The following is a 12,256-nucleotide window of genomic DNA, read 5'->3' as shown; positions in this document are numbered from 1 at the left end:
CTGATGATATAACATTGTCCAGACATGCTCTGTAAGGACATGATGAGGAAGCAGTGACAGAAGAAGCTGTGTGAGGCAGTGGATCCCTCAGCAGCTGGATTACAAAGAGCACAAGTAACAATAACATCTGTACCAGGTGTTGCGTTGCAGAGGTATTCAAGTATAAAAACAATAATAAACACAATGTGTTGGTTCTATAACCTCTTTCAAGAGTTGCTAAGTGTGAATAATTAAATAATAGATTAATACAATAGCAGATTGTGCCTTGTTCTCCGATGGACAGCAGGTGGAGAGTGATAGATGGAGGAAGAGAGGCAAAGAGTGAGTCACAGGCAGAGCTTGGTTTATTTCTCACTGTTTTGTTGTCTTATGGTTCCAAGCGCTGTCACCAATCTTTGCATTTTATTATTATCTCATAACACTTAATCACACTTTAATCAGCTACCATCTCTCCTGTGGACTCTTTAATGTCTACAGGCTCAGATCAACACAGCCCTGCCCTCCTGCACTATCAGCAGCAGGACCAGCAACTCTTCAACAGCAACATTGTACCCATCAGGTAAAACATGGGCTACATTTGCTTTGCATTGTCCCCACCTGGTGACAATGATATAGTATGATGTGATTCCATATTTGATTCTTGGGTTGTTGTTATTTAGCCTGGTTCTATGTGCCCCTTTAACTTTCAAACGTCTCTGCACAGCCCTGCTCTCGATCCTTTAGTAAAACCAAAACCTTGAGAAGTCTTTATTCAGGATTTTACTCCAGTAACTGGTACATCCTGCTCCAGTCTGAAGTCGCACAAAAAAAGACTCACAGAGATTATGAATGCACAAATCACACAAATGTGTTTTACTTTTCCAAGGTATATTGTTTTAATATAATTAAGGTGTAAAACTTGCCAAACATACTATATTTAATGAATTAAGTCACAATTATATTGCTATGCTTTATCTTAAAAAACAAACATCATTCTTGTAAAACTTGATATGCTATGCCTTTTCACTTTCTTTTGGTTGTCTTGTTAGCAGATCCATTATACTGACACAAACAGTAAAAGCGAAAATGACAGAAATACTAAGTAAACACTAAAACTGCACATCTCATACAATAAGGCTTTGAAAGAATGGAATATTGACAAAACATAGGTGTGCATCACACAATGTTCCTGACACCTGTAAAAAAAGGAAGGCATAAAAGTTATTAGAAACAAACAGCTGGATTTGAAGATAACCCAAGGAAACGTCAGCTCACACAGGTTGTCTCACAAACTGTGGCTACATCCAGGGTGACGATGCTTTAGTGGGCCACTAGTTTGCAGAAAGCACATTAACTAGGCAAAACAAAAAAAAGTGTTTTCACAAGTTTGTAAGCTCTGCAACTGAATCTTACCTCTTATTCTGATGGGTCTGTGTTCACAGAATGATGCAAAGTCTCCTTCAGCTGAAACACAGGATACACAATCCACAGTAAAAAGCAAGATCACATTCACGTAAATATTGTAAATCATTCTGTCAGTTATCTAGGTTTCAAGAAAATGTCACTAGTTCTAATGTCAAACTCCCGTGTACCATCTTAAATTAAAAAATGCCTCATAAGCTGAGGAGTTCATGTAAAATGTGGATTTTCTGAAAAGTTACATTAATTTAATACTCATATTTTAATTTTTCATAGTATAATTAGTCACGTGGACAGTTTAGAAACGTCTTCTATTTCACAATCAGGTTCAATTTAAGAGCTCGTAGTGCAGGCAGCCGAAGATATAGAACCCATGACTTTTGTCACAGTTCGGCTGTGTGGCAGGCAGGATTTATCGACACATGAGAAGATAAAAATGGGATTTTTTTTCTTACTCTCTGCAAGAAGCCTACTATGTCTAGCTTGTCTGCTTTGGTGGGAGAGCCGCCCTGACCATCACAGATGCTCTCAGACCCAGGAAGTGACTGTCTGTTGGAATCCAGTCCAGGTTTCAGAGTCTTCCAGCCTTTCCAATCAGAAATGTGGCTACTCTGTATGTCAGCTGCCGTGAGCAAGGGTAGCAAAGAGCACTGAGTGGCTACTGTCCTGTTGGGCATTGGTTTAGATGATGGTGTGGGGACTGTTCCAGGTAGAAAGACTTTAAGTTGAGAGCAGAGGAGAGACTGTTCATCCAGCAATCTGTGCATCTTCTACTCCAAAACACAGAATCAGAAAACATAAAGTTAAAAAAAACAAAAATATATCGGCCTGCCGATCTGTCTCAGGAGATGAATTTTGTTACCATTTTCAAGCTTTCATCATACTCATAGGCCAGTTCTTTTAACTGCCTCTCCAGCTCACCAGCCTCTCGTTTTACTGCACGCCTCAGCTCTTCGATGTCCCGAATCTTCTCTCTAAACACGTACAACACACACACATTTATTGTTGGGTGCATGAAACTGTATGGTAATTATCACCATGCCAATGCTCGAAGCTGGTTATCATGTGGACCAAAAACAATTAAGTGTTTTCCAAGTGTACACTCATAGTTACACTGCAATGGATGCATCTGGGGCAATTCAGGGTTCAGTATATTGGCCAAGGATCCAGAAAATGCTCCAATAAATAAATATTGGTGATCATTTAAAACTGCTAAATTACTACCTATGCTAATGAATTCCCAGGGTCTATAACTTGAAAAAATAGTATGAAGATAAAATATATGACATATTCCATAAGCAAAAAGAACAATCTGATTCTGAGGTGGGCAGACGGTCAGAACGTTATTAGCACCTCACTCACTGATTCTATGATAAAGCTGCACGTCTACTGCATTCTCGTAAAACAGAGAAATTCCAAGAGAGTGACACAACAGCAGAACCATAACTACCATGTGTGGGAAAAGCTTTTAGGACCTCACTTTTTTGCAAGATCTGGGACCCAGACTAATGTTTTTGTCAGATTTGACTTGTGATTCTATACGTGCAGTTTTTATATTAAATTAAGGTTAAAAATGAATACTTTAAAGAACAAAATATATTTAATTCCTAGACGCGGTTCAAGTGGACTGCTAACTGATAAAACCTGTTTCTGAAAGGACTTTGGTTGTGCCTGTAGCCAGAACACACTAGAAATGTATAAACTATTGTTTGTACCTGTCCTGGTCAGAGAGACAACTGAACACAGCAGCCTGGTCTTCAGAGAGTTGCTCCTCCATGTTACTTAGCACAGACCAAAACTGCTGCAGACACAGCAACATCTCCTCCAGCTCATCCAGAGAGTACTATAGAGAACAAAGACACAGTTATCATTAAAAAAAGAAAACACCTATCTGTCGAAGACATTTCTCCGATAAGCTTCTTCAGTTCTAACAACAGACGGTGGAAAGTCCCAGGTGTTTAGGCCCCAGTGAGACTTGTCACTAAAGAGGGTTTTCGACCTACTATTGATCATAGTCTCATCACATGAGCCATGGAAACTGTATTCCCTGGATACTATGGAAAAAAATGGTTCACCAGTGGTTTGAAGAGCACAAAAACAGGTTTTAGGTGTTGACTTGGCCTCCAAATGATCCAGTCTCAGTCCAATCAAGCAAATGTGGGCCTCCATGGATAAGACTTCTTTGGCAGTAGTTGGGACCAAGAAGTCTGATCCAGCAAAGAGGCCCCACCTTGTAAGCTGCAGAATTTGAAGAATTTCTTGCTAACATCTCGCTGCCAGATACCACAACACTCCTTCACACAGCTTAAGGTTGGTTTGTTTTATAATACACATTATACTTTTGATGGATATGTTATCAAATATGTTACTAAATATTAATTATAGTCTGTTAGTAATAATCCAGTTGCACAAGTGACACAACAGAGAGCATTATTTCTTAACAAGATAGAAGTATATATTGATGTTTTCATGGCTAAAGTGTCTCTTTAATTCAATTCAATTCAATTTTATTTATATAGCGCCAAATCACAACATAAGTCGCCTCAAGGCGCTTCATAGATACAGAGAAAAAACCCAACAATCATATGACCCCCTATGAGCAAGCACTTTGGCAACAGTGGGAAGGAAAAACTCCCTTTTAACAGGAAGAAACCTCCGGCAGAACCAGGCTCAGGGAGGGGCGGGGCCATCTGCTGTGACAGGTTGGGGTGAGAGAAGGAAGACAGGATAAAGACCTGCTGTGGAAGAGAGACAGAGGTTAATAACAGATATGATTCAATGCAGAGAGGTCTGTTAACACATAGTGAGTGAGAAAGGTGACTGGAAAGGAAAAACTCAATGCATCATGGGAATCCCCCGGCAGCCTATGTCTATTGCAGCATAACTGAGGGAGGATTCAGGGTCACCTGGTCCAGCCCTAACTATATGCTTTAGCAAAAAGGAAAGTTTGAAGCCTAATCTTAAAAGTAGAGATAGTGTCTGTCTCCCGAATCCAAACTGGAAGCTGGTTCCACAGAAGAGGGGCCTGAAAACTGAAGGCTCTGCCTCCCATTCTACTTTTAAATACTCTAGGAACAACAAGTAGGCCTGCAGAGCGAGAGCGAAGTGCTCTAATAGGGTGATATGGTACTACAAGGTCATTAAGATAAGATGGGGCCTGATTATTTAAGACCTTGTATGTGAGGAGCAGGATTTTGAATTCTGGATTTAACAGGAAGCCAAAACAGGAGAAATCTGCTCTCTCTTTCTAGTACCTGTCAGGACTCTTGCTGCAGCATTTTGGATTAGCTGAAGGCTTTTCAGTGAGTTTTTTGGACATCCTGATAATAATGAATTACAGTAGTCCAGCCTGGAAGTAATAAATGCATGAACTAGTTTTTCAGCGTCACTCGGAGACAGGATATTTCTAATTTTAGAGATGCTGCACAAATGGAAGAAAGCAGTCTTACATATTTGTTTAATATGTGCATTGAAGGACATGTCCTGGTCAAAAATGACTCCAAGGTTCCTCACAGTGTTACTGGAGGCCAAGGTAATGCCATCCAGAGTAAGAATCTGGTTACATACCATATTTCTAAGCTTTTCAGGGCCGACTACAATAACCTCAGTTTTATCTGAATTACGAAGCAGAAAGTTAGCGGCCATCCAGGTCTTTATGTCTTTACTGGTATTGGCCAGAGGGGCCGATGGCGCGATATGGCAGCCTCGCTTCTGTCAGTCTGCCCCAGGGCAGCTGTGGCTACAACTGTAGCTGTCTCCACCAGTGTATGAATGTGAGAGTGAATGAATAGTGGTATTGTAAAGCGCTTTGGGTGCCTTGAAAAGCGCTATATAAATCCAATCCATTATTATTGTTATTATTTAAGACATTCCTGCAGTTTAACTAATTGGTGTGTGTTATCTGGCTTCATGGACAGATAGAGCTGGGTGTCATCAGCATAGCAGTGAAAATGTATGCTATGTCTTCTAATGATGCTGCCTAAGGGAAGCATGTATAATGTAAACAGAATTGGTCCTAGCACTGAACCCTGTGGAACTCCATAATTAACCTCAGTGTGTGAAGAGGACTCTCCATTTACATGCACAAACTGGAGTCTATTAGATAGATATGATACAAACCACTGCAGTGCAGTACCTGTAATACCTACAGCATGTTCTAATCGCTCTAATAGGATATTATGGTCGACAGTATCGAACGCTGCACTGAGGTCTAGCAGGACAAGCACAGAGATGTCAGAGGCCATAAGAAGATCATTTGTAACCTTCACTAAAGCTGTTTCTGTGCTGTGATGAGCTCTGAAACCTGACTGAAACTCTTCAAATAAACCTCTGCAGATGATCTGTTAGCTGTTTGACAACTACTCTTTCAAGGATGTTCGATATGAAAGGAAGGTTGGAGATTGGCCTATAATTAGCTAAGACTGCTGGGTCTAGAGATGCTTTTTGAGTAAAGGTTTAACTACAGCCAGCTTGAAGGCCTGTGGTACATAGCTGATCATTAGAGATAGGTTGATCATATTTAAGATCGAAGAATTAATTAATGGCAGGACTTCTTTGAGCAGTTTTGTAGGAATGGGGTCTAAAAGACACGTTGATGGTTTGGAGGAAGTAATTATTGAAGTTAGTTATACTTTAGTGTTGTATTTTTCATACTTTGGATTTCTCTGTCTTTGGCTACACTACGGTTGGTAGAAAAAGCTTTTCTTGTGTAATAGCTAGCTAATTACTCACTGATGTATACACAGTAGACCTTTCCAGGACTGGACTTCTAATCTGGCATACCGAGCAGTTGCCCAGTGGGCCGATGCAAACTTGTGGGCAGAGATTACAGATTAGATTCATGCAGATTAATAGCATGCTCTGTGGTCAAATGGTTCTGCATGTGGGGTCATTACTAAAAAACATATTACAAAGAACACTTTTGTTAAAAGTAAAGCAATATGTTACTCAATTACTCCAAGGAGAAAGTAATTTAATATACTACTCATTACATAACTTTTAATGTTACCCACTTAAATAGCTGAAACAAACTGTCTCAGGACCTCAAATTGGCTTAGTAAGCTCAGTGACCCCTGACCTACATACACAGGTGAATCCAATAATGACAAAGAGTATTTAAGGGGGTCAATTGTAATTTTCCCTCGTCTTTTAATTTTCTCTGAAGAGTAGCAACACAGGGGTCTCAAAACAACTCTGAAACGACCTGAAGACAAAGATTGTTCATCATCATGGTTTAGGGCCAGTGTTGGTCAAGTTACTTGAAAAAAGTAATCAGTAACTAATTACTGATTACTTCCCCAAAAAAGTAATCCCGTTACTTTACTGATTACTTATTTTCAAAAGTAATTAATTACTTAGTTACTTAGTTACTTTTTAAAAACACGATTTACAACCTGAAGAGGTGATAAAGCGATAGATCTTTCAGCCCAATTCTACTTTTTCTGCATAATCCATCATACAAAATGTAATCAAATGGAAAAGTCTCTTTTTTTAACTTGTTTTATCAGTTTTAATCTTTTAACTTTATGCATCAAGCAAAAATTTAATTATATGCAACATTCTCTGACTTGAATAAATTAGTTTAACATTTAAACCTATTTTCTGCACATTCCAGCACATAAAATAAAATATTTTTTGTGTTTACACTCAGTCTTTCAAATAGATGCAAGTAAAACACAGCAGAAAATAAATAAAGTCAAAGACTCAGCGGTCCTGTTGCTCTATTTTCACCTGTAAAGCAGGAGTGGGGCAGGCGGAGGTTTACCCTGGTGCAGGTGTGCCGCGGTCAGTGGAAGAATCCGTGAGTTTCTCTGAGTTTCCCATTACGTCGTAGCTACTCGGTGCTTGTTTGGAAGTTTAGGGGTTTTTTTCGCTGTAAAAAGAAGTTTTCTTCCCACACACAACGGACACTAATGTTTTTGTCACTTTTTATGGAATCAAACTCAAAGTCAGGTCAGTACTTCCACGCTTTAAACGCTGCACGCTCATACTCTCTCCCACAATCGATATGTGATCCATTGTTGATCTGCACACAGCTGTTGTCACTAACGGCGCACTCGCTTACGTCACTGTCGTGAGACATTCTCGCAAAGAATCACGGTTTTAGTAACACAGTAACGCAGCGTTACTACGGTAATCTAATTACAGTTTTTGCAATACTAATCCCTTACTTTACTCGTTACTTGAAAAAAGTAATCAGGTTACAGTAACGCGTTACAAGTAACGCGTTACTGCCCATCTCTGTTTAGGGCAGCGGTTCCCAGACTTTTTTTGCTGCGCCCCCCTGCGTGCATGCACGCACTAACACATCCTCCAACCACACACGCCCATATTTTGCTCCATTGTGGTTTATTTCACACCTCAAACATTTAGTAAATAATTAAGCAAATACAATAAATTACAGGTAGTAAGAAAATAAACTACTAACTCTTTTACGCTACGTCCGCACCTACATGGGTATTTTTGAACACGCAGCTGTTTCGTCCACATAAACGGCGTTTCGAATCACCGAAAACTGAGATTTTTTTAAACTCCTTTTTTTTCGTTTATGTGTGGACGAGGAATACAGAGTTCGTCACGCAACGTCAAAGGTATGTGTCTTTTTTCACGTCACGCTGTGGCCACGTTATTGTTTACATGAGATGAATTGCAGGATGGCAGATAGAGACAAAATACTGTTAATCTGACTGTCTGCAGGTTTTACACGCAGTTACTGTCCCTCCATTTACAAAGGCAGAGGCGTCACGGTGTGATTATTTTACTGTAGCTGTTTTTTTTTTCCTGTGTAATAATATTCAACATTGCATCAATACATTATTCAAAAAATGCCTCTCTGTGCAAAATGGGTTCAAAAACATAAACAACTGTGGGATCCTGTTTGTCCGTGATTTGAAGAGCCCAGCGCTGCTCCCGACGAAGGGAAAACCAATCCTGCAGGGAGACCTACCTCGGCACTTGTGCAGGTGAAGCCAAAGGGCAGATTTGCTTCACCATATTTTCTAGTCTTTGGCTTAGAATGAAGTTGGTTTGGAAACATATTCAGCGATGCTTCATCTCCTGCTTTGCATTTCTGTGGGCGCCCCGTGCTAGCAGTGTACAAGCGTTTTGTTACCCCCCCCCCCCCCCCCCCCCCAGCCTTTTCATACCGCGCCCCCCCTAGGGGGCGGGCCCCACACTTTGGGAAGGTCTGGTTTAGGGGAAGGATACAGAAAGCTGTCTCAGAGGTTTAAGCCGTCTGTTTCCACAGTTAGGAACATATTGAGACAATGGAAGACCACAGGCTCAGTTCAAGTTAAGGCTCAAAGTGGCAGACCATGAAAAATCTCGGATAGACAGAAGCGACGAATGGTGAGAGCAGTCAGAATCAACCCACAGACCAGCACCAAAGACCTACAACATCATCTTGCAGCAGATGGAGTCACTGTGCAGCGTTCAACCATTCGGCGCACTTTACACAAGGAGATGCTGTATGTGAGAGTGATGCAGAGGAAGCCTTTTCTCCGCCCACAGCACAAACAGAGACACTTGAGGTTTGCTAAAGCACATTTGGACAAGCCAGCTTCATTCTGGAGTAAGGTGCTGTGGACTGATGAAACTAACATTGAGTTATTTGGGCATAACAAGGGGCATTATGCATGGAGGAAAAAGAACACAGCAGTCCAAGAAAAACACCTGCTGCCTCCAGTAAAATATGGTGGTGGTTCCATCATGCTGTGGGGCTGTGTGGCCAGTGCAGGGACTGGGAATCCCTTCATAGTTGAGGGACACATGGATTCCACTCAGTATCAGCAGATTCTGGAGAATCAGTGACAAAGCTGAAGCTGCGCCGGGGCTGGATCTTTCAACAAGACTACGACCCGAGACACTGCTCAAAATCCACTAAGGCATTCATGTAGAGGAACAAGTACAACGTTCATCTCAGTCCCCAGACCTGAATATTATTGAAAATCTGTGGTGTGAGTTAAAGAGAGCTGTTGATGCTCGGAAGCCATCAAACCTGAATGAACTAGAGATGCTGTGTAAAGAGGAATGGTCCAAAATACCTTCAACCACAATCCAGACTCCCATTGGAACCTACAGGAAGTGTTTAGAGGCTGGAATTTCTGCAAAAGGCGGATCTACTAAATATTGATTTCATTTCTTTTTTTGTGGAGCCCAAATTTATGCACCTGCCTGATTTTGTTAAAACAATTATTGCGCACTTTCTGTAAATCCAATAAACTTCATTTCACTTCTCAAATATCACTGTGTGTGTCTCCTATATGATATATTTAACTGACATTTTTTATTGTAACAACCAACGATTTATATAAGAAAATAATGACTATTAACAAGGTTGCCCAAACTTTTGCATCCCACTGTATAATCTTTATCTCAATATTTGGATCTATAATTTTATAATTTTGCTCTCCAATGCGTCCATCAGAGTGTGAATGTGTGAATGTTTTTAGATTGCACTTGAGTATAGAAGTGTTTGTATGAGTAGGTGTGAATAGGTGAATGAGGCATGTTGTATACAGTGTTTTGAGTCCTCAGAGAGAGTAGAAAAGCGCTATATAAGAATCAGTCCATTTATATAAGAATCAGTCCATTTACATGAGTCCAACACCACAAAGCAAAAGTGAAAACCAGCAAAACGATATTTCAAACCAATTATCACAGTGATTTTTCTTTAGAAACATAAGCAGGTAGAAACAGAAGCTGCAGCAGGACCTCTCATGAGTTTGGTCAGCTTTCACACAGCTTTCAGCTTCCATCACTCTGGACTTTTGGCTAGCTTAGTGTTTGCATGCCGTCTTGCTATCTTAGCATTAGCATGCTGTCTGTGCAGATGCTTGCAAAAAGCCAAAGTGATGTTAGCAGCATAATGCAGCTGTTTCTGTCCTGGAGGCAGCTTCCGCTTTACCATCGCTCACATCCTTTTGTGCAATAAAAATAAAAGTTGTCCATATACACTAGCATTTTCCTCCTCTGACAAATGAAGTCAAATCACCTAGTTGTAGTGTAACCAATAAGCAAGATTGATAGGCAAACAGCCTAACAATTCCAAGGAACTGTGCTTCTGGAACCGGTTCTTGATTTCCATCCCTAATAAACAGCGCTGGACTGGTTATCCGGCATACCGGGGATTTTCCCAGTGGGCCGACGTACTTTTAGGCCAATGAGTTGAATGCATTGGGACAATGAAAGATGTGCAACATCGGGCGCTGACAGTAGCCCATTTGTTCATTTTCATTAATGACACTTTTTTGCCCAATCAAATCTCATAACGCAACCGGGCGCTCCCCTATCTTCGCTGTGTGTTCACGCACCTTGTAGAACAGATTATTGTGTGGAAGATTATTGTGTGGAAGATTATTGTTAGATTATTGTGTGGAAGAATGGCCGAAAAGGTGGAGCTCAAAAGCTAAAACAGAAAAAAAAAGAAGAAACTAACAATAAATGTAGCAAAGTGTTTCAAATTAATGACATTAGCTTTTGGTGATGTTGCACTGTCAACAGTAGTACCAACAACAACTAGTAACCAGCCCTCACGGTCACAGGAGGCTGCTGTTTTTAGCACCAGATGTGGAGAAGTGTAGGAGGAGTGAAGCAGGGTTTTTTTGTGTGTGATTTGATTTCTTGAGCAAACATGATGGGCTGCCTGAAACAAAATTACCAGTCCCATTCTAGCCTTGCAAATAAATAAATAGGTTTCAGTTAGATTGCAGGGTTGCCGCACACCAGCCCCACAAGCACTGACAGCAGCCCATTCTTGCCCAATCAAATCTCTTAATGCAACCATCCCTGCCCCTACCTACCCTGTGTGCCTTATTGAAAAGTTTCATGTGGAAGAACTGGTTGATACAGGCAAACTCACAGTCATAAGAACCTTCTGTTGGTAGTACCAGCTGTGGGGAAGTGCAGGATGAGGGACAGCAGTCCCAATAACTTTAGTCCTCGGGCCCTAAAAGTTCAGAATGGAACTCAAATTCTAAACTACTTTCATCAGACACTGCCTATCGGCCTTGTTCTGAACCTGAAAAACTGTAAGACTATAGACGTAAAATAAAACCAAACCTTACTCACTGTGGTGCTTGAATACATGTAGTCCAGCAACTGAAGTTATACGTAAAAGGGTGTGAATTTTATATGAGGGTATCAACATAAATCTATTTGGCTAAATACACAAAATTAAGTAAGGATACTGGACAGTGTGGTATTACTCACAGGACTGTTTCCGAAAGTGGGTTCCTTGTTGTTACTCTTGTGAATACAGCAGGTATGGTCACAGGAGCAGCAGCATGCCATGGTGTCTTGCTGATTGCCCTCCCAAAGTTGCTTCTGAGTTTCATTTCCATTTCTGTTCATGTCTTCTTCCTGCTCATCCGGCCACAATCCTGTATCTACAGATACTGACTCTGGCTTACAATTTATAGCCATCTCAGGGATAGTCTCTTGTGATTTCCAATTATTAGACAGGTGAAAGAAAGAAGGAGATGAAGAGAAGAGCTCTTGATGTGTTGGTCTTTGTGTCATTCCTGGGCAACTCATGGACAAATTTGTTTTGTTTGGAACAGCATGAAGAGCCCCATATGATAAATTCTTGGTCAGAGTATTGCGCTGAATTTGCAGGTCTGTCCATGACTGGACAGCACGAAAGGGGCTGGAGGTGTCCAAAGGTAGAATGATAGGGAGACGAGTGCTTTTTGACTCAGGAGTGTATGGAACATCCTTTCTGTGGACAATATGAGAAGACAGATATGACGGCATTTGAACTGAAACAGAACGATTTGATGGTCTGACATTCGGGATTGCAGACTGGGATGTGGATGTCAGTGAGGAAGGTACATCCAAGGAGCCATTTGCAGCTCTTGAG

At 40.9% G+C, this 12,256-nt stretch overlaps 1 protein-coding gene across 1 annotated transcript; it reads right to left on the bottom strand.

Annotated features, from left to right (window-relative positions):
• Window positions 1-988: 988 nt before the first annotated feature.
• LOC308386048 (uncharacterized protein) lies at window positions 989-11,973 on the bottom strand. Its single transcript, XM_080865321.1, has 6 exons — window positions 11,608-11,973; window positions 3,114-3,241; window positions 2,261-2,372; window positions 1,854-2,168; window positions 1,393-1,443; window positions 989-1,175 (listed from the first exon to the last, which is right to left on the bottom strand). The coding sequence occupies exons 1-5, from the start codon at window positions 11,929-11,931 to the stop codon at window positions 1,396-1,398; spliced, it is 927 nt and encodes a 308-aa protein (XP_080721447.1). The 5' UTR covers window positions 11,932-11,973; the 3' UTR covers window positions 989-1,175; window positions 1,393-1,395.
• Window positions 11,974-12,256: the final 283 nt, after the last annotated feature.

This window comes from Rhamphochromis sp. 'chilingali' (assembly GCF_963969265.1).
Source record: "Rhamphochromis sp. 'chilingali' genome assembly, chromosome: 18".
In the NCBI taxonomy this organism is placed as follows: domain Eukaryota; kingdom Metazoa; phylum Chordata; class Actinopteri; order Cichliformes; family Cichlidae; genus Rhamphochromis; species Rhamphochromis sp. 'chilingali'.
The sequence above is the reverse complement of the archived record's forward strand: the minus strand, read 5'-3'. Positions and strand labels throughout refer to the sequence as shown.